Source organism: Sarcophilus harrisii, chromosome 3 (assembly GCF_902635505.1).
Source record: "Sarcophilus harrisii chromosome 3, mSarHar1.11, whole genome shotgun sequence".
NCBI classification, from domain to species: Eukaryota; Metazoa; Chordata; class Mammalia; order Dasyuromorphia; family Dasyuridae; genus Sarcophilus; species Sarcophilus harrisii.
This window is the reverse complement of record NC_045428.1, coordinates 73,241,052-73,264,867: the sequence shown is the minus strand read 5'-3', so window position 1 is coordinate 73,264,867 and position 23,816 is coordinate 73,241,052. Positions and strand designations below refer to the sequence as shown.

Sequence of the window (23,816 nt, the reverse complement as noted above, 5' to 3'; positions counted from 1 at the left end):
AGAGGAAGAAATGATCATGCATGACAGCATTTCTCTGCTTTCCCACTTATAAATTACTGATTCAATAGTTTGAAATACTTATTTTGGGATGCCCAAAAATGTTCCAGATTATTTTATGGGATGTCACCCAATCCTCAAAACAAAGTGCATTTTAATTCCCTTTAGTTTATCACAGTACTGGGGCCATAAAGGGTACAGTAGAAAGTGTACTGGCCCTAGAATCAGGAGGAGTTGAATTCAAATGTGGCTTCAGACACTTGATACTTAGTAGCTATGTTACTGGGAAAGTTACTTAATCCCAGTTGCCTCACCAAAATAAATAAGCTTAGCAGAGAGTGAATCTATGAAATCAAACAATGGTGGGGTGTTGCCATTATTAGGAATTCCTACAAATTTACTTGTTTCTTTCAAATCCACTGTTGCGAAATTGTTTTGATAGACTGAGGCATATATTAGTAGTGATGCAAATTACAATTTTATTCTGTTTCTCCTTGTTGCAGGTAGGTAGAAACAAAGATGTAGTAATTAAGCTTAAATAGCACTGTGGAAAACATACACTGGAGTGTTTTGCACTATAATTAAAATGTAGCCTGATGTTGTAAAGTCTTCATTGGCTGTGTTCAACTGTGCTATGGGAATTATAATTTTCTCCAGCTCTATCCAGATGTACTAAAGGAGTCCCCCCAAGGAATTTGTCATCTGTATAGAGATAATTTTAGTCATTTGTGAGAATGAATCAGAATAAAAAGTATCCACACTGGTCCAAAATAATTTCTCTGGGAGGTCTTATATGCCAATAAACCTATATAGCTAATTGGCACTTTAGTATCAGTCCCATCACATTAGCTTATATAATTGCCTATGTGTTAGCTGTGGGGAAATTGCCACTTTTTTGACATATTCTTTGTTAGATTTGGGTTCTGCAGAAAAATGTGAATTCAAGCTCAAATCAATTAGTTTGTAGTTTTATATCCACCTCAATAATTGGTTGAGTCCAGTTCTCCTTGTACTTTGAAAAGCATAACTGATGTCACATAAATATGACCACTGAGTCATTAATGTACCATCATTCTGTAAACTTTCCTCTCTGACTCTTCTGAATAAGAACTAATGGTAACTGGGATAAAGCCTTCAAAAGATATATATGTATAGATATAGATATATAGGGACAGAGATGTGCATATGCATCTGGATATATCTGTATGTTTTACATACACATATACATATATACACATATATAAAGTGAAGGCTTGAATGCACAGGTCAGGTTTTCACGTCTAAAATTGTTTTTTTTTTTTTCTCTACTGATCAATTTCTCTCACTCACAGAACACTAAAAGATGAATAATGCATGTTCTTCTCAGTACATGTAGACTGTAAGGTTGACTCAGGGTGTTGCAACATTTGGATTCACTTGCCACCAAGCCTTTTGACTGAGAGGAGGATCATGGGAAATCAGTAGGGGCATTGGAAATGGAACCATTTCATATTCATGCTCACCAAAAACACCAGAATGAAAACAGATCCTTTAGCGGCCTTGCTGAAGAGTCAAAGCTGAGATCTACTGCTGGCTTGGAGAGAGAGGAACCACTTGGGGTATTAAGTGCTTAAGGTATTCCAAAATGAATGGGTTTACACGGCAACTCAAAGAACCGTGTAAGTCCCATTACAAAAAAATTTTTTAAAGGTTGTCATTCGTTCTCTTGGAGGGAACAATAATAATGAATATTAAATATCCTAAATAACTCTACTTCAAAGGCATACTCATGCTTGTGAACCCAGGGCAAGGAAAAAAACAGGTTGGTTCTGATATTGATAAACATTGTTTACTAGCCAAACTTTTCCCCAGATCTTCACCCTGCCATAAGTCTGATTCACAAAGGTCTTCAATGGCAATGACTTTGGAAGAAGCCACTTGACCAACAGGCCAACAGAAAGGGGGTAGGGTAGGGCAAGGACAAAATGGGGAGGGCAGGGATCTCAATCTGGGATGAAGAGAACTAAGTGGGGGAAGTCCTATCTTATCTTTTAATGCAGTTCCCAGCAGGAAGATCAGGATAGGAGGCTCCCGCCTGCTCCAGATTAAAGGAACCCGCAGTTTCCGGGTGAAGAAGGGGGGTTCCTTATCCAGTATTCGCCGGGCCGGCAGCTTAAAGAGTACCAAGCTATCACGGCAGGACTCAGAGTCTGAGAATGAGGAGCTGCAGCTGTCCCAGAGCAGGGACACTGTCACTGATATAGGTAACATAGAGGACATGGGTGGACAGGGAAATGGGAGGAGAAAAGGCAGTGTCCTCTAATTCCTCTTAGCTGAAGAGATTGCCAATACCTAAATCAATAAATAGCAGTAATTCAAAAATGAAAGATTAGGCACTGAGACTTTGATACATCACAGCAAGAGAGTAGATTCATTGTAAAGAAAGCAGCCCTACTGTTATTTCTTTATTGTTTCTCTTCACCAATTGTTTAATGAAATTCATTAGATGATGGAGTCAAGAGTCAACATAGTAGTATTGTATGGATACTAATGGAGATACTTGCTTGACCGAAGTTCAGGACCTAAAAGTTAGAAGGTTTTAGAGTAGTTTTTTTAAGGAGAATTCCTCCCTCAAAAAGTTCCTATGGAGAAGACTGGCCTGGTGAGTTTAGGTGTAGAGTTCATTTACCTATTTAGCTCTGTGTACCCAGGGATCTGCTCTCCAGAACTGAGGGACCTGTAGATTGATGACACTAGTCATAGAAACAATAGCAAGGAGGCAGTAAAAACAGCAAGAGAAGCAGCAGAGTAGAAAGCCATTCTGTGAGAGTTGGTGTTCTTGTTCAACTTCAGCTTGCACAGCCCGGCCAATGAATGTCTAATTTGATCACAGTAAACTCTAATAGTTTGTGCATCTCAACAACACAAGGAATTGGATTTAATTTTGTCTTTCTTCACCTTTTCTCTATATGTAAGCCATGGTCCACCCTTCTGGTAACCATGAATTTGAACTCTCCTTGTCATTGCCAGTCATGTTGATGGCCAAGGGGGAGAGATCCTCCTACAGTCTATAAAACCAATGGATCCTCTGTTCTATTTGGTACCCAGCTGAACAAAGGTTGTCCGACTGCAAATGTTTTCCCTTGGATTCACAAGCATGGACAGCTCTACTACTCACATACATAAACACACACTCATCCTAAGAGGAGAAAAATAAAACATTTTCTGGTATTTCTCTTTTGAAGAAGGGAGTCCCTGGAGTGCAAGTGAGCCAAGCATTGAGCCTGAGGGTCTGAGCAACACTGGCACTGAAGAAAACTACCATAGGAACATGTCATGGCTTCATGTGAGTAAAGTCAATAAGCATCTATCTATGATGTAAGCAATGTATTTTCTTAAATCAAGTTTTTGGCCTTCTACTGAAAGAAATTTCAGTAAGATGTTCTGTACAGTTTTATCACCACCATAGAACAGAAATTGGCAAAAATGTCTGTTGTATCTATTTTAACTAAAGACCAGAGAATAGTAGAAGTTGATGTGGACCAGATTTTTCCAGTCTCTAAAGGTTCTTTCCTGCCCTTTTTTTTCACTTGATTATAATAATTTTCATATTCTTTCACATGCTTTCCTCTACAATTATAGGTTATTAAGTTTGTGCTTTAAAATTTAAGATCTCTGTTTACCAATACTTGAAAACCAATACATACATATATACATATATATATATATATATATTTATATACATATATATGTAATGCTAACAATATAATAATAAAATAAAATAAATGTGATATAGATGGATTACTAAATGGATTCAGGTTAAGATCTCTATCAATACTTGGAAACCAGCATATACATGCATACCTGTATCATATAAATAATAATATATAATAAAAATTTATTATAAATGGATCCTTAAATGGGTTAAATCCTTGAAAGTCATCTACAAGCTTTTATTTGCTTCTTCACAGGGTTTCTTGGATCAGGTGTTAATATAGAAAGATAAAAGCAAACTAGTCATACAATTATTGTATCTGTGGTTCTATATCCAGAAAGATAATATTTTCTTTAACTCTTTTCCATCACCTGCAGTTTCCCTTTCCAGAGGAAAAAAGCTGTTGGGCTTTTTGTGTTTCAGGTCATGATCTTATTGTGCAATCAGCAAAGTTTCATCTGCACACACATTGACTATTGCCACCCTCACTGCTACCTCCACCACAGTCGTTCCTGTGCTCGCTTGGTGCGGGCCATCAAATTGCTATATGGGGACACTGTGGATTCCCTTCGAGAAGACAACACAGTTCATAATGTGGCCTTTCGGGGCAAAAAGCAAAAAGAGGTAAGAGGCATAAAACTCAATATGGCATATGTTATGATTTATATTTCTTTGATAATTTTTGAGGTGGAACATGATTGTTAACATAGTAATACTTTGAAATACTACTTCAGAGAGTGGAAAAAAATAATAATAATAAAATAAAACCAACCAAATTTACTGCTGTTGGGACTGTGGAGAAAACACATACTCATACATTGCTGGTGAAACTGAAAATTTGTAGAACTCTTTTTGGAGAGCAATCTGGCAGTGTGCAATAAAAGTTATAAAAAGAACTATATTTTTTGACCCAATACCAATCTGTTGCTGGGAGTAGGATCTGGAAATAATAATTTTAAAAAAATAAACAACTAAAGAGGAGCTATGTGTTCAAAGATTTTTATAGCAGCATTATTTGTAGTTGCAAAAACTGGAAACAACCTGAATTCCAATAATTGAAAGAATGATTAAATAAGCCATGATACATTGACGTAATGAGAGAAATTTTGAAAGATCTTTATAAAATAATCCAGAATGAAAAAGTAAGAATGAGAAGAATACAACATTTGTCTACTGATGACATATGTAAATGGTAATTAAGGGACAAAGAATTCTGACAGGATTTTAGGAGTGATAATAGGTCTTACAATACTTTATGCATTGACATTAATTTAAATGATCACTAAATTTTGTTGTTTGTAAAAATTGACATACAAAAATAATGGGAAAATACAATAGAAATTTTTTAAGCTGTAGCCCTTGGACCTTACAAGACTATAGGTAATTTTAATGGGTTTATGAACTTGCTTTTTAAAAATATTTAATATTTTAATATTATAAATGAATATTTAACATTTTATATTTCAATATAGTTTTCATTTTTAATTCTACATACTTCATTTTATGTATTTAAAAACATTATTCTGAAATTTCATTTCACAAGATTATCAAAAGAGTCCATGCCATTAAAATTTTTATGTTTCCCTGGGGTAAAACTTTCTTTAAAAATTAACTATAAGTTGTAAATCATATCAATAATTTAAATAAAACTACAGTGTTTATATGATTCACAAAGACATGTAAACTGGTGAAAGAAGGACAAAATTTTTGTTCTCATTTCCAAAAACAAAAAGAAGCATCTTTCCCCATAACAAAGATTTATTTTTCTCCCTATTGAACTATAAGAAATTTCTTGACTGTTAACTGACAAATGATAGGCTATGTAATGCTGGTTGAGCTGAAAGAAATGTTTTAAAGAGAATATTCTCTTTAAATATAAATATAAAGAATATAAAAAAGATATTTTTTCAACATTAAGCTACATTTTTAATATCCAATTTGAGCACCTGAAATTTTCAAAGTTAATAAAAACTCAAAAATCTTAAGCCTGCCCTTAAGAAGCAGTAGACCTTCAATCTCCCAGCCTAGTGGTAAAGCAGCCAACAGCAGTTGTTTTTTGCCCATAGCCATTACATCTGCTATTAATAACCTACATTTGTCCAGTGGCTTCACCAAAGGATTCTCCTTCATTGATTATCCAATTCAATTAATATTTAGTGTGCATCTGCCAAAGTTTCAGCATTATACCAGAAACTGTGGGAGGTACAAAAGACAAGTGAGCACTTGCCCTGAAAGAGTTTATGATGAAGCTGAGTGAAAAACACACCCACATCAAGCCATCAGAAACAGGAACAAATGTAGGATATCACAAGACAAAATGTACCTAAATTCAGAGGGAAGAAGAATAGCATCGTGATTTACAGATGATTTTCAGGAGCCAAAGTGAAAAAAAAGTGTTGTTTATTCCATTGTTTATAAAATATAAAAAGATGAGGATGTTTGTTTGGCATTAAACATGCTTAAGCAAAAACCAAATTATTTTCCTGGTTGTTGTTTTTAACCAAAGTATGACAAGTGATTTTTTTTTAATTCTTTTTTGTTTGTTCTTGGTTAACTTTAAAGGCCATGTATTGTTGATCATTCACGTGTGCCTCTCAGCCACTGTTAACCTCAGGATCATGGGAAACGGTTCTAGATCTTTGTTTATATTCCTGAGAAGAAAGCAAAACCAATTCTGATTCTTTTCAAAAGCCATTAATAGCATTATTTTCCAGTTCCCAAACCAATCCCATATGGCATTTGTGGTCCTTCATTTCTCACTTGAGCAATATATTCTTCCAAAATGGGAATAGCCTTCTTCAAAAATCTATCTTTTCTCTCAGGATACTCTTAGCATTTATCCATTCTGCATCAGCCATAAAAAATGAACCCTAGCTTGTAAACCTGAGCCTCCATGAAAACAGGGTAGCAAAATAGTAAAGCAGTGGGGTTATTAAGAATCAGGCAAAGATCTAATGAGCAATCCATTATTCAGCACTTTCTCATTCTTGTGTCTCTTCAGGTATATTTGTAGAGCAAATTGCATTTATGAAAAAATGAGCATATTTCCATTTGGTTCTCATCACTGTTCTATTTCATGTTTCTATACCCATATTTGTATTTGTTTGTATTGTTTGTATTATACTATCATTCATTTGGGGATGTTGTTTTACTTCTATCATTTTATCAGTGTCCATCATTTATCCAGATAGACTGGAAGTTTCTCAAATACAGAAATTTCTTCCCTTTATTTCATATTCTTATATAAAGCTCTCTATATAATAGATAATAATAATAATATAGGTTGACATGTTATCCATCATGTTAATATATTAATATTTAATTAATTTATATTTAAATTATATTGGTTTATATTATTATAATTGTAAATACATTATACATAATTATATATAATATAATTATAATAAATTAAATTATATAAATATAATTTAATTAATATCATTAACATGTTAATGTATTAATACACTATATTATTATATAATCTATAATCCTATATATTAAAATGATATTATGTATGAACATATTATTTTGATTATAATGTTAATATAATGTAATGTAATATAATATATTGAATAAGTAAAAAGACTTTTAGTCCAGCAATAAGGAGAACTGAATTCAAATCCCTATTTGGCACTTTTACTGGCCTTATGAGCTTTGGCAAATCATCAAACTTATCTGAATCTCATTTTCTTTGTTTATTTTTTTAAAGTGATGATTACACTTGCACTACTTATCTCACAGAGTTTTTGCAAGAAAAGTACTTGGAAAACCTTAAGTACAATATAAATATGAGACAATATTATTAACATAGTAATATGGACAGGAGCTGAAGCTTTTCATTACAAAGGAAGAGAAAAAAATGTTACTTGTCATTGTTAGGAAGGACAATTCATATTACAAAAACTAAGCAAAATGTTTACAGATCTAATTATTCTTGAAAATTGTGTATAAAAGTGATATATTATCCACATTAGCTTTATATATGGTAGGGCAGCATAATTATTCATTAGTTTTCTTTCATAATTTACTAAAACATACATTAACACTCATATTAGAGATCTCCTAGAGATAGAAGAGCAATATTTTGGGGATATAACATTTTGCTTGGCTCATCTACCCACAAGAACTTGGGAAAATGTTTGCAACAGATAGTCAAGTAGTATTGACAATAACTATCACTTGCTTTATTATCCCAGTCACAGTGTTGAAAAAAAAAAAGTTATATTAAAAAAAAAAAAAACAAGATCTTAACTATTAAGCCCTTAGCAAAAAGGCAAATTACAGTCTTCTAAAAATACCAAAAGGAGCATTCCATAACGTTTCTTAGCGTATTTAGGGAAAGGTTCCAGTTTTATGGGTATCTGTTAATAATCTCTTGATACGTTGTAACTCCTTCAGTGAATTTCCCAAAATAGTTCCCACTAGACCAGAATTCCATCTGGGAGAAATGCTCTAATAATGCGTGAATTTGGGGCCTCTATTAACATAAATTCTATCTATAGGTCCTGAGTCCAGACCATCTGCTATCTTCAAGTTCATGTGATGTTTCCAGATGTTCATAAAACCACTTTATTTTAACAGAAAACCTTAAACTAAGAGTTCTTAACCATTTGTGAGAGACAGAGACAGGGACAGATAAATAGATAGACATGGACCCTTTTGGGAGGCTGCCAAAACTTATGGCACCCCTTCTCAAAATAATATTTTTAAATTAATAAAAGACATGGAATTAAAAGAAAGAAACTAATTATATTGAAGTAGAGTAATCAAAATATTTTAAATAAACAAAACCCCTGCTAAAGAATTCTATCATTAACAGAACAGCCAGTAATCAGCATTTTTAGTATTCTAAATAGATAACCTTTCTTTTATATGGCTGTTCTACCCTCCTGAAATTCCATTCTCTCAGTATTTTTCCATTGTCTGTCTTTTAAGAACTTTTGGAAATTATAGGAAAAGTCAAATCAACAAGCCCTTATTAAGTGCACCAAGCACTGTGTTAAGCTGAAAATACAAGCAGCATCCTTGACTTCAAGGAGTTTACACTTTAAGAGTGGAAGACAAAACATTTTTTAAAAGCTGAAAGGGGGAAAGGTTTTGAGAAAGAAAAAGCCTATATAGATTCATGATAGAGTAAGTCCAGAATCGATGTGGGACTGAGAGAGGAACAAAAACCTGGAAAGCTTGGGCACTTTCTTAAACATGGAGGTTCTGAGAGGAAGTAGCCAATGAAAGGAAGGGAATGCAAGGGAGGAGTCATTAATTCCTCTGTGAGAAGTCTGGGGCCAGAATGAACTTGAGAATGCTATAACAAGGAAACTTGGAAAACTTGGAGGAAGAAAAACATGACTGACCTTGGAATTTTCCTTTAAAATGAAGAAAAATCATCTAATCTCTCTGACACTCATTTTCCTCATCTGTTTAGTGCAGATTTTGATAGATGAACAGGAGGGTGATATTCCATTCCCATCTCTGACACACATTGAACGCCTGAGCCTGGGCAAGTCATTAAACTTTTCAGTGCCCTTCAAGGCAACTCTATAAGATCTCTAGATTCCAAGGTGGGAACTAAATTGTGTTGGTAAAGGGACTTTCATCCCTGGGACTTCCAAATAAGCTCCAATGAAACAATGAGCATACTCATCCCAAAAATAAGTATATATAATAATACCTGTCCTGTCTACCTCTTATTGTCACGAGGAAAACAATCTGTAAAGCATAAAATACTAACCAGAGTTTTTAAGAGCTTTAAGAGCTTTAAATTGTAATAAGACTTTTGTATAAATGCAAGTTGTTATGCTCTGTCATTATTATCATTATTCAGAAGTGAAGCTAATTTCTCCCTGGCACTCCTATGAGAGGAATGACTTTCCTTGTACAAACAAATCATTTGAAAGCAGCCTCCAAATTAACTTATGTAAGCATGCTTTATGCTATGAATTGCTTTTGTATTACAGAAAAAAAGCAGTAAACGAATCTCCTTTGCACAAATTATAGATGTTCTAAAGTCTGCACCTGCATTCTTTTTGTCTTTAGAAAGCACGGCATGAGCTCTGACTCATAGTTTCAAAGCATATTCTTTGGTAAAGATGGAGCCATCCTATTCACATAAACCCCTGGGGTCAAACACTTCAAATACTTTTCTGGAATTCATGGGTAGTCTCAGAGTTACCTTGTTTCTCAAGAGCTCTGCCTGCAATTCCCATTCACGAGTGAGCCAGAAGCACAATTTTTCTCCTTTTGTGTAGGTTGAAGAAGCAGCCTTTTTAAACCCACGCCCAGAGGAAAGAATGAACACTGAAACGACCAGCATGTACTGGCTCTGGGTTAGGAGAGTTATTTAATCTCTTCCCACATGATGTAGCCCCTGAAACATGGCCGAAGGTTAGCAGGACTTAGATCAGTGAATGTTCTCATTCAGGAACAATACCTCCAGCTGCTTCTCTGATTGCAAAAGGGCCAACCAACAATTTTTTTAAAAGTTAAAAAGTTAAAAATCAGCAGTTTTTCCACTGCTGGAATCAAAATATAACAAATAGCAACAATAATAATATATGGAGCTTACTTTACATTACTTTTCATACATTGTTATTACACAATTTGGTCTACACGAATAACCTGGTGAGGGGGTGGTATTATTATTCCTGTTTCATCAAAAAGTAAATGAATTCAGCAAGTTTAGTGACTTACCCAAGATCACAAAACTAGTTTATGTGACTTGCTCAGTCACATGTTAATTTGAATCCTGCTTCAGACAAGCTTCATGACCCTAAGCAAATCACTCAGCCTCAGTTTCTTCATCTGTAAAATTTTAACAATAACCTCACAGGGCTGTTGTCAAGAAGGAATGAGACTATATGTTGAAGTATTTTGTCAACCATAGAGTGCTATGTAAATGTTAGCTATTATTAAATGTCTGAGGCAAAAATGAACCCAACTTGAGCTGGATTGAGGGTTTACTTAGCAAGAAAAGGGGAGGAAGTGTTCTCTCCATAGATGTGATAAGCCAAAAAAATCTTAAATGACCTTTTTATTACTGAAAATGTCTCTTGCCTTTCAGGAACTTTTGGACTAGAAGAAGATTTGAGGAATTTATTTAGATTGGAGAATAACTTTAATTTCTTTTCAGATGTATATGTCCCTGGATGGAATCCATTCCTTTATTAAACTTAAATGTCTCATTCTTTTCAGTGCTCAGATAAGTCATGCCTGAGGACACCCTCTCTGAAAAAGAGAGTTACAGAGACTAACCTAGAAGGCAAAAAGGACTCTGGGATGTTAAAATACATCAGACATCAGGTATTGACCATTGCATCACATTCATTAACATGTTTACAGACATTCCTAAATTAAGGTACACAGGGGCAGCTAGGTGGCCCAGTGGATAGAGCACCAGCCCTAAAGTCAAGACAATCTGAGTTCAAATCTGGCCTCAGACACTTAACACTTCCGAGCTGTGTAATCCTGGGCAAGTCACTTAACCCCAATTCCCTTGGAGAGGAAATTAAAGCACAAAACATATGAGCATACATTCAGTCAGTCATAAGTTGTTATTAAGTGTTGACTTTGTATGAAGGCTATAAAAAGAGGCAAATGTTCTCGAACTCAAAGAGTTCACTATCTTAATAGAGGAGATGACAAATATGCACAAATAAGCATAATATAGGACAAATGAGAAAATTTTAAAAGAGGGAAAACACAAAAATTAGGAGAGTTGAGAAAGGCTTTAACTAGGAAATAAAAGGGAAACCAATTGGCAGAGATGTGAAGGAGGAGTATTCCAGACATGGACAGACAGAATTTTAAAAAAGCCCAGAGTAAAGAACAAGAGTGTTTTCTTCATGGAACAGCAAGGAGGTCAATAAAGAGGATTAAAGAATATATAGTAATAAATAAGGTGTAAAAATATTACAAAGATGTCAAGTAGAATGTTATAAAGAGCTTTGAGTACCAAATAGAGGATTTTATATTTAATGCTAAGGAAGACAGAGAGCCACTAGAATTTATTGAATACAAGGGGAGAGTGATATGAGCTGACTCACATTTTTCCAGGTATCAGGTGAATAAATGGAGGATGTTTTGGAATGGTAAGACATCTGAGGCAGCCAAGTACTCCAAGGGCTCCAAGTTGTCTGTTTACAACCAACAGGCTATTATGATAGATCATAAGTAGGATGATATAGTTCTGTATCAGACAAGACATTTTAAAAACATTTTTCTTCCTACCCATCACTATTCTCCCACTAACTAGTTCAGTATAACTGTCTTTGTTGGTTTGTGGCTAGGATTCTCCTTGCCCTAAAATTACATTGTGGTCAGTAGGATGGAAATACTAATTTTTTTCTTTAAACTGATATATTCATTTAATATTTTTCCCTGGTTACATTCAAAACTTTTTTACAATTATTTTTAAGATTTTTGAGTTTTAAGTTCTCTCCTTTATTTCCACCCACAATTAAGAAACCACATGTGAAATTATGCAAAACATTTCCATAAAAGTCATTATGAAAGAAAAAAATAGATCTTCCATTCTAATGAAAATAAAAACCCTCAAGAAAAATTTAAAAAATAGAGAAATAGGGAATGCTCCAATCTGTATTTAGGCACAGTCAGTTCCTTCTCTGGTTATGGATATGATTTTTTATCAATAATCCTTCAGAGTAGTTGTGGATGATTGTACTACTGAGAATAACAAAGTCATTTATAATTGATCATCCAGAAAGAATATTGTTATTATTTTGCATATAGTATATTTTACTTTGTTCATGGAGGACTTTCTAATTTTTTCCCTGAGAAAATCCTGTTCATTATTTCCCAGAGAACAATAATATTCAATCAGAGAAACTTACTTTTTTGCAATTACTATTGCTAATTGTATTTACCTCCATTTATTTTCTTTTGTCTTTCACCCTGTTCCTCCTTAAAAGTGTTTTGCTATTCCCCCCGCCAATATACCCTCTCTTTTATCACCTTCCCCCACTTCTCATATCCCATTCCCCTTCCATTTTCCTGCAGGGTAAGATGAAGATGAATTTCTATACGCCTATTGAGTATGTATGTTAGTTCCTATTTGAGCCAATTCTGATAAGAACAAGGTTCACTAACTCACCTCTTCCCCTCTACTGTAGAACCTTTTTTTTATCCCTTTTTTAATTAGATAATTTGCACCGTTCCCCTTCTCCTTTTCCCTTTCTCCCAGTAAATTCCTCTCTCATCTCTTAATTTCAACATTTTTTTAAAAAGATATTATCCCTTCATATTCAACTCACACCTATGCCCTCTTGTCCATAAATACTCCTTCTAATTGCCATAATAATAACATGAGTCACAAGTATCATTCTTTCGTATAGGAATGTTATAAAATATAGGAGCCACCCAGTGGCTGCTGGAGGTCTAACTCAGACCTATAGAATGGATCTCTTCATGTGAGAGGATAATACAAGAAGACTGAGAGGCAGTTGTTGTTCTCTGACCTCTCTCCTCTTCCCTCTGCCTCCAATTTATTTCATTCCCAATCCACAAGGAACATCTGCATTAGTAAAGGCTGCTTTTGTAATTTCTTCAAGTGTTATGATTCACAGCTGTGGAGGCTCTCAGAGAATTGACCTGCTTCTTCATCCAAGCATGGTCCTTAATAGGAATTCAAACAGATAAATCTTATTAAATCCCTTATGATATCACTTTCCTGAATACTTCCTCATGCTTCTCTAAAATCCGATATTTGAAAATCAAATTTTCCATTCAGCTCTAGTCTTTTCATCATGAATGCTTGAAAATCCTGTTTCATTGAATGACCACTGTTTTCTTTGAAGGATTATATTCTGTTTTGCTGGCTAAGTGCTTCTTGGTTGCAATCCTAGCTCCATTGCTCTCCAAAATATCATATTCCAAGCCCTTTGGGCCTTTAATGTAGAAGTTGCTAAATCTTTTGTTATCCTGATGGTGGCTCCACTATACTTGAATTGTTTCTTTCTGGATGCTTGCAATATTTTCTCTTTAACTGGGAGTTCTGAAATTTGACTATAATATTCGTAGGAGTTTTCATTTTGGGATCGCTTTCAGGTGATCAGTGGATTTTTTCAATTTCTATTTTACACTCCAGTTTTAGAATATCAGGATAATTTTCTTTGATAGTTCTTGAAAGATGATGTCCAGGTTCTTTTTTGATCATGAGTTTCACATAGACCAATAATTTTTAAACTGTCTTTCCTGGATTATTTTCCAGGTCAGTTGTTTTTCCAATGCGATAGTTCACTTTTTTTTTGTGGGGGAGGGGGTGCTTTATTGTATCTTGATTTCTCATAAATTTTTCATTGTCTTCAATTTGCTCAATTCTATTTTTTAAGGAATTATTTTCTGCAGTGAGCCAATTGGTCAATTTTATTTTTTAAGTCATTCTCCTTGTTAGCTTTTTGTATTTCCTTTTGCATCTCTCTCATTTCTTTCCTAATTTTTCCTCTATTTCTCTTACTTGATTTTCAAAGTTCCTTTTCAGTTCTTCCCCAGTCTGAGCCCAATTCTTCTTTTTCTCAGATGCTTTGGATAATAGGAACTTTGACTTTGTTATCATCTTCTGAGTTTGTGTTTTGATCTTCCTTGTCACCATAATAACTTTCAAATATTTTGTTTTTATTTTTGTTTTCTGCTTTTTTTCTAGTTTTTTACTCTGCTTTTAATGCACTGTCCAAAGCTCCAGGGATTTTGTGCTGCTGTTTTCAGAAATCTTTCTAAAAGTCTGACCACAAGCACTCTTTTCTGTCCTGGAGCTGTTAGATGTATCCCCACTTCACTGTAGCTATAAGATCTGGTGGGCTGGGGGAAGGAGAGGCTGGGGCTCCCTGACCCAGGCCAGGCTGGGCTGGGCCTGTGCCTGGGCTTCCACTTTGGTTCCATAGACCTTTTCTGCTGACCTTCTAGGTCTTCCTTGATGTCTCTGGATTGAGAGGCCTGGAAGCCATCAGTACTGCTGCTGATTCAAAAGAGCTGGGTCAGGCTGGACCCCATATGGAGCTGGGTCAGGGGCTGTACTGGCATTCCCTCCACCTGGACTGAATACTGGGCTCCCATCCCAGTGTCACAGACCTTTTCTGAGCTTCTAAGTTGTCTTCAGCTGGAAAATGTTCTATTCCATCTTTCTGGGTGTTCTGATGCTCTACAATTTGTTTCAAAGCATTATTTAAAGGAATTTGGAGAAGTTTGGGGGAGAGTTTAGGCAAGTTCCTGCCTTTGCTCTACCATCTTGGCTCTGCCCCCTATACTCCTTTTTAATGCCTATCCAAAATGGAATCCCAGCTTTAGGGAGAAGTAAAGAGAAAAGATATATTTTCTAGATATTAGATTCTAACTTAGATCACCTCTTTCCATAGAAACAATCTTTTAAATTATAAATTCCCAGGCTAGCTCGTAAAAACTTACAGAACAACAGAAATGGTAATTGATGCTAAATAGGTTTTTATGGGCTACTTTTGATACCTAATCATAATTTATAACATTATTTCAATGGAAAAATGCATTTGGAGTCTTGAAGCTGGCATACAAATAAAACTTTGGAACAGGCCCACTGTAAGTTGGAACAGCTTGTATTTTTGGAAAATGAAATAAATTCATAGAATTACAGAATATAAGATTTGGAAAGAACCTCAGAGGCCTGCTAGAACAAGCCATATACAATTGATTGTCCAATCTCTGCTTATAGTATTGGAAGGAAGGGGGGAGGCCAGGGAAACCCACTGGACCTTGAGGCAGTTGGTTCGGCTCTTTGGGCAATTCAAATTATTAGGAAGTTTTTTCTGACATCAGCTTACATTAGCTTCTTTGTAAGTCATACCCAATGCAGTTGGTTCTGCCTTCTGGGGCCAAACAAAACTGGCCTAATTCTTCCTTCACATAATAGTACTTCAAATACTTAAAGACAGCAGACACATTGCCAAACACTGAGTCTGCTTTGCTCCAATTTAAGCATAGATAGTAGTTTCAACTAATTCTTTGGTCTCAGCTTTCCCCATCCTCGTTGTTTCTCTTCTATTCTCTCTCAAACTTGTCAATGACCTTCTTAAACAGTAATGCTCAGAATGGATTACAGTATTCTGACAAGAGAGGAGGACAATAGGACTCATCTTCCTGCTTCTAGAAGCTCTGACCTTCCTAATGAAGCCCAGGAGCTCATTAGTATTATTTTTGTCACCCTCAAAGAGCTCACATTCTAGCGGAGAATTATAATACAGCTATTATAGAGAAAGTCCTATGGAAATTAGTCAGGAGTGCAGCAGAAAAACTTTGTCTACACCCCTATATTATTCTTATGAAATTCATTTTTTTTACTCAGATGTAAAACTTTTCATGTATCCCTATTGAATTTTATCATCCTAGATTCACTCTAATGTTCTAGATTTTCAAAATTCTTTTGGATCCTGATATTTTCATCCACTATTAGCTCTCCCTTTTAACTTTGTATCATATACAGATTTATAAGCATGTCACTTAATTTTTAAAACCATTGATAGAAAGTATCCAACAATATAGGGTCAAGCACAGATTCTTGTGGTGTATTACATTGGAGAACTCCTGCCGTGTTGATATGGGAACTGTAAGAACTACTTTTTATATCTGGTTATAATTCCTAATATTCTGGAAATGCAGTAGTACAGTACAAAAGTGTCTATAACAGTTCAGTGCTCCCTGACCAAGATTGATGCAAAATTTGAACATGAGAAGTTATTTTTCTTCTTACTGTGAATCATTCCACTAACCAGAAAACAATTTGTTACACTAACTCTACTCTAGAGCTTTAGAAAGAGATACTAAAATACAACTTTCTTTTAAATCAATCTGCAAATAACCAGTGACTCCTTGGTATAACAGAGTTCTTATAGAGCTCATTATCTAAATAGTTTCTTTTAGATGAAATTTTATTCTCATTTAGAAAAAGAAGAACTAGGAAAAAGTAAATTAAACAGCCTGTCAATTTTGTGAAACTGTCAGTATTCTCCCTCATTTAAAATGCTTTTGAAATGTCATAGATTTTTTTTTTCTTTTTTATCTCAAGGTTATGAGCCTGTCCCCAGCTCCCTTGTCTCTGCTAATCAAAGCAGCACCAATTCTGACTGAAGAGATGTATGGAGACATCCAGCCTGCAGCCTGGGAGCTACTGCTCAGTATGGATGAGCACATGGCCGGAGCTGCAGGTAACACAAGAACAAGACCCACCCGGGAGTCATTTATTGTGGCAGGTCATATTTTAAAATGATGGTTTTATTAATTCAGCCTGATCTCCTAAATCAAACAAATAGCATGGCATATTGCTCTGTATATAGCAGTAGTTAAGAGATGGGTCCTAGTTCCTAGGAATCAGAATTTTCAAACTTCAAAATTATCTAGTCCAATTCTCTGAAGTTCAAAGGTCAATGCATAATTTAAAATTAGATGAGAAGTAGAGGGCAGTTTGGGGATTGAAACCCATGTCTCTGGAGCCCATGATGCTATCTCTCAGCATGAGGGATTGGATCTACTGGCTTTTAACTCTGGACTGATGAAGACATTCTGGAGATAAATATATAATTTTGCCTTGTAGCAATACTTCTAGCATATTTTTCATTCTGGTTGATTTTTTTTATTCCCTGTATCTGTATCCCTGAATCTACTGTGCAGCAGCAATATTTATTGAGTGCTTACTATATGCAAGCCACTGTCCAAAGCATTTGTGATAAAGAAAGGTCTCTAACCACAAAAATCATTAACAAAAAGGTTAAAGCCAATAACCATGTATATAGAATCTACTATGTAGTGGACAGTGTGCTAAATATTTTTTTAATAAATGCTAAAATATTTGATCCTTACAATGTAGGTTCTACAATTATCCTCTTTTATCCAATTGATCATCCCCCAATTGTCCATTTGATGCAAAAAGAAGTCGCGTGGCTTACACAGCTCTTTGTGTGAGAAGCCATTTAGTTCTTTCTTACTCTAGGACAATGCTCTATTTACTGTGCACCATAGTCTCCTAGCATGCATGCCTGGAATACTACACTAAAAATTTCCTGCCATGTTGACATTGAACAATTAAGAAGTACCTTTGTGCCTGACAGAAATAAAATAATAATGTAAGGTAGCAAATGTTATGTTAGATAAAGGGCAAAAGAAACAAGACAGGAGTTCAAAGGAAGAAATGATTCTTAAAACTGAAGAAAATAAAATACTTGGCCTGAGTTGTGATGGAAGTATAGACCTTGGCCAGTCAAAGATGGAGTGATATTCTAGACAGGAGGAACTTGTAAGCCAAAGGGTAGAGGCAGCAATGGGCATACCATATTTGCAGAACAATGAGAGAGCCAGAGGAGAGTTAGAGGAGTGTTAGGAGGTGAGAGGAGTTAAAGATGACTCAAAAGTTTTAAGCCTGAATGCTTAAGAAAAAAATGGTACTATTGACATAAAGAGACTCCAGAAAGAAATTGATTTGAGAGGAAAGATAATGATCTTGATCTTAGACATGCTGACTTTAAAGTGATGATTGGGCAGATTCAGGTAGCAATATAGGTAATTGGATATGTGAGGTAGAAGGTTAGAGGAGTTGGGGTGGGGGGGAATATGTTGAGGAATCATCTGTCTGTGAATGATCCTTGAAGCCATGAAGATGGATGAAATCTTTCCTAAAAAAGGAGATAAGGCTAGCAAGAACAGCACACTGAGCACTGAAGTACGTTGACCTTTGAGGGATGCCAAAAGGAGCAAAGGGAGCTGGGAAGAAAAGAGAAGGGGCAACTGCTTCCTTGAAGAGAGATGGCATAAAAAGATAATATCACAGTAGCCAAGGCAGGAAAGTTTTAAGGAGAAGACCATTAAGTGTTTTATAGAATACAGAAGGCAAAGAGGGCAAGAAATGAGAAAACACAGGATTTAGCATTGAGCAATCATGTTGTCTCTCATAAGAAATTTTTTTTCTTTTTTCCTTTAAAAAAAACAAATATTTATTGATATATTTTGTTTCATTATTTTCTCTTTCCCTCCTCAAGTGGTATGCCTTATTACCAAGAGTAAAAAAAGAAAAAGATTGCAAAACTAACCAACATAAAAAAAAAATCCATTCTTATATATAGTATTAAATACTGTTAATCTCCCCCACCTCTTCTAGAAACTAGGCAGGGAGGTAATTTTCATAGCTCTTATTTGGGGCTAAGCTTGGTTATAATTTCATGTCAGTAAATTTCATTGTTTTGGTGCATTTTTTTTTCCTTTTCATTATAGTAGCCATTGTATACGTTGTTTTCCTGGTTTAGTTTCTCCTGTAGTAATAGCTCACATGTCTTTCCATGCTTTTCTGCAATCATCTTATTCATTTGCCTTCATTTCTCTAGGACCAATGCTCCAGCCATTGTACCACTCATTGGCCTCAGAAATAGAGATAAAAGGAGGCAATGCATTCCAGGATTCGAGACAGACAATACAAAAGCACAGAGACAGGAAATGTTATATCATGAACAATGGATGACCATTTTAGCTGTATCTCAGGGGGAAAGATGGAAGATAGTTTCCAATGAGACTGGAAATATAGGTTGGGACCAAGCTATGAATATCTATTAAAAACTAAGCAGAAAACATATATTCTATCCTTAAAAAAAAGTGATTCCCCAGCAGTTGATTGAGCAGGATAGTCACATGGTCAAGTCAATGTTTAAAGAAAGTGAATTTGGAAACAACATGAAAGATAGCCTAGAAGTTCTGAAAGCAATTAGGAAATACAGGTGAGAGGTGATGAAGGATTGAAATAAAGTGTCATCCATGTGAATGGAAAAAGTCAGAAAAAAGAGATATTGTGAGACAGAATCATCAAATTTTTGCAACTGAATTGATATGTGAGTTGAGAGAGAGGGAGGAGCCAATGAGACTGCTAAGGTTATGAACCCAGGAAACTGGAAGAATGATGGTGCCTTTGAAAGAAACTTTGAAGTTTGGAAGAAGGAAGGGACCAACATTGCCTTTGTTTCCAGTTCTTTGCAACTACTGAGAACTTGCCACTATAAATATTTTAGTGAAAGAGCAATTTCATGACGAATGTTGAAGGGGATATGGGAAAACTGGAATACTAATACATTGTTGGTGGAATTATGAACAAATCCAGCCATTCAGGAGAGCAATTTGGAACTATCTCAAAAAGTTATCAAACTGTGCATACCCTTTGATCCAACAGTGTTTCTACTGGGCACATATCCCAGAGAGATCTTAAAGAGGGAAACGGACCCACATGTACAAAAATGTTTGTGGCAGCTCTTTTTGTAGTGGCAAGAAACTGAAAACTGGATGGATGCCCATCAATTGAAGAATGGTTGAATAAATTATGGTATATAAATATTATGGGATATTATTGTTCTGTAAGGAACAATCAGCAGGATGATTTTAGAGAGGCCTGAGGAGACTTACATGAACTGATGCTAAGTGAAATGAGCAGAACCAGATCATTGTACACAGCAACAAGATTAGACAATGATCAATTCTGATAAGCATGGCTCTTCCCAACAATGAGATGACTGATGCCAGTTCCAATGATCTTCTGATGAAGAGAGCCATCTTCTTCCAGAGAGAGGACTGTGGTAACTGAGTCTTGTCCACAACATAGCATTTTCACTCTTTCTGTTGTTTGCTTGCATTTTGTTTTCTTTCCCAGTTTTTTTCCCTTCTTGATCTAATTTTTCTTGTACAACAAGAAAACTGTATAAATATGTATACATATATTGGATTTAACATATAATTTAATATATTTAACATGGATTGGACTACCTGTCATCTAGGAGAGGGGGTAGGGGAAAGGAGGGGAAATTTTGGAGTACAAGTTTTTGCAAGGGTCATTGTTGAAAAATTACCCATACATATGTTTTGTAAATAAAAAGTTTCAATAAAAAAGAAAAGAAAAGAAAGAGCAATTTTAGGGAAGCATTTAAGACAGAAATTCTGTTGCAAAGAATTGACAAGTTAAAGTATAAAGGGAAAGTGGTAGCAGAGAATGAAGGTTGTTTAAAGAAGTTGAGAGATACTGAGATTTTTTACCTCTACCCAATAGTCTGCTGCTAAATTTTTTAAAACATTTCTCCAGAAGAAAAGTATAGGTATGCAGGACACATTTTAGAATTCAATATGCCTTATTAACATTTTCCCAATCACTCTTTAAATTCTAGACAATTTGAACAATAAATACAACCTTGATTTGTAGCATTTTCTCATTTCTGAGATATAATTAATTACTCACACTGAAATCTCAACAATTGACTCTTGCAAATGAAAAGATTTATCTCCAGCACATCCTACTTCTGTCTCAAGTGGAATGGAAATCTAATATTCAAGTGCCTAGTAATAGGAAAATTTAAGAGCTAGAAAAGACTAGATAAAAATAATTTTGCAGAGGATCATCTAATTTAGTCATATCATTTTTCAGGTAAGGAAACTAAATCTTTGCAAGGGCATGTGACATGCTCTAGACCTAACCTTCTTAAACCATGGGTTGCAACCCTCATGGGGTTATATAATTGAATATGGGGATCATGAAATTATGACTTATTATCAGTAAATGTTTGACGGGTATACCTATTTTATATACCTATGTATCTGGGGCTATGTAAAAATTTCTCAGGCAAAAGGGAGTCACAAGTGGAAGTTTAAGATGTCCTGCTGTAGACTTTTTAAAAATTCAGCAAGATAGCAAAGCATAAAAACCAGTTCTCTTGGCTCTCATGATAATTCTCTTTCTACTTTATGAAAATAAGTCATTCTCCTAGAGCTTTGGGGCATTTTCCCATGCTGAACGGGAATCTGACATGTAAGAAGCTTGAGTCAAAAATTCTAGTAAAATGATAACAGTCAGTATAAGCCTTACTGACTCCCCTGGATCAGGTCGTCTCCCTTCCCAATTTCTTATGTCTATCTGACCTCGCACCAGAATTCTAGTACTTATTAATATGTTTACTAAATATATGGCCCTGGGCAAGCCATTTAGTCTCTCTCTGCCTAAGTTTTTTCCTATATAAAATGGAGATAATAGAGCATCTATTTCATAGGATTGTTATGAGGATCAAATAAGATAGCATATATCAAGCCGTATATAAATCCAACCGATTATCGTTATATACATATAACTTTCTAACTTACATTTATTTGTGTATGTCATTCTTATCCTTGACAGTGTGTACCTTGAAAGTAGTCAGTGTTGTCACAGAATGACAGAATTTCAGAATTTTAAAAAGGACCTTGATGACCTCTTAATTCAGCCCAGACTCTAACCAGAATTCCTACTACAAAACAACTGACAAGTAGTCGTCCAATCTTTTCTTGAAGACTCCACTGAGGGGAAAACCTCTCCCTTCCAAGGCAGTCCATCCCCTTTTTGGATAGCTCTGACTTTTAGGAAATGTTTCAGCACACCAAGTCCAAACTCAACTCTTTTCAACTTATATCCATTATTTTCTGTTCTATCCTCTTGAGTCAAAAAATATATATGTAATTTCTTTCCCTCTTGGCAATCTTTTAAGTACTTGAAGATAAAAAATATGCCCACCCATTTTATCTTTCTCTCCTTTCTGTTTACCAGACATAGTCTTTTCAATCAATTTTCCCATGTCTTAAACTTAACTTTTCACCATTCTGGTTTCTTTTCTCTGGATGTTTTCTAATTTATCAGGGTCCTTTTCAAAATGCATTTTTCGGAACTGAACACAATACTCCAAAAGTGATCTAACCAGGGGAAAATATAATGGGACTATCTCCACCTTACTCTGGGAAGATGTACTTCTCTCAAGACCATGTTAACTTTTTTTGGCAATCACATCATGCCATTGACTCATGTTATTCTTATAGTCTAATAAAAACCCTGACATCTTTTTGTGGCATTTAAAAAGTTTTAAGAGACATAGTTTCTGGGTATTTTAATTATTTTATTAATAAGTCCAGAATGTTTGTTAATAAAAGGATGGTCATTTGGCTGTTTCTTTTAGAGCAAAGACACCTCATGACTTTGGGTTGCATTTTGAAGTGAGCCCTTTAAAGACTAAATATTCCTCAGACTATCAATCAACACTGATGTTTAACAATTAATGAGAAATTGAGTATTGTAATGAGAAAGCATGCTATATTACAAAGAGGATTTGGGGGTTCATAACTTGAACCTCAAATTGATCAAAGAGACTTATCAATTTCCACATCATCTGTCTGATAAAAAGGAGAATCTACAATTACTCAGACTTGTATGAATAAACACAATAAAGAATGTACCCTTTAGCCCAAATTTAAAATTTCTTTTACAAATTAGATCTTGGCCTAAGCAAATCTTTAAGAGGGATTTCCCATGTTGATTGATTCCTGGAAAAGGAAATAGAAAAGAGGAAAACCTTGTTCCTAATATGATGATTAGTTATTAATACCGGAGAGAAATAATGATTTCTCACATTTTACAATTAATTGGTATCCAAACTCATCTTTTCTGTTTTGTTCTGGGTAGAAGAGGAAGTTCTTATTTCCTATGTAAGACTTTACATTTGTCACTATTAAATTTCATTTTATTAGACTCATTTCAAAATTTCAGTCTGTCAAGGTCTTTTTGGATTCTGACTCTCATCCATTTCATTAGCTATCTCCCCCAGCTTTGTATCTTCAATTAGACAAGGATGCTATTTATGTTTTTATCCAAATCATGATTTAAAATTAAATAAAAATGTAACTTAAAAAATTAAAATTATTTAAAATAAACATATTTAAATAATCCAGGATTAAAGATAGATCCCTGGGGCACTCCACTGGAGACCTCTCACGTTGACATCGTTATTAATGACTACTTTTTCAGTTCCAAGTTCATCTACTTGTACTATAATCTATTCCACATTTTTTCCATATTTCTTACAGAAATAGAATGAAATGATTTATCAAATACTTCATCAAAATTGAGGTAATCTATATCTTTTGCATTCTCCCAATTTACCAATTTAATTAACCCTATCTAAAAATGAAAAAACAAATTTAAAAAGGAAATTGTTTGAAACTAGCGTGAAACATTCTTGATTAAGCCATACTGGATCTTTGTGATCACTGCTTACTTTTCTAGATATTTACCTCCATCTCTTTAATAATATATTAAATTAATCATTAATAA

General features: G+C 34.8%; 1 protein-coding gene across 12 annotated transcripts in view; it reads left to right on the top strand.

Annotated features, from left to right (window-relative positions):
* Positions 1-23,816, top strand: part of UNC80 (unc-80 homolog, NALCN channel complex subunit) — a 218,240-nt gene that overhangs the window by 116,823 nt on the left and 77,601 nt on the right. For 9 of the 12 annotated variants that reach the window (XM_031958127.1, XM_031958131.1, XM_031958126.1 and 6 more), the window contains exons 27-31: positions 2,037-2,240; positions 3,222-3,322; positions 4,115-4,315; positions 10,883-10,990; positions 16,737-16,875. In XM_031958127.1, coding sequence (XP_031813987.1) covers positions 2,037-2,240; positions 3,222-3,322; positions 4,115-4,315; positions 10,883-10,990; positions 16,737-16,875 — 753 coding nt within the window. The remainder of the gene's footprint in view (positions 1-2,036; positions 2,241-3,221; positions 3,323-4,114; positions 4,316-10,882; positions 10,991-16,736; positions 16,876-23,816) is intronic. The other 3 variants (XM_031958136.1, XM_031958134.1, XM_031958135.1) reach the window with 1 other exon arrangement.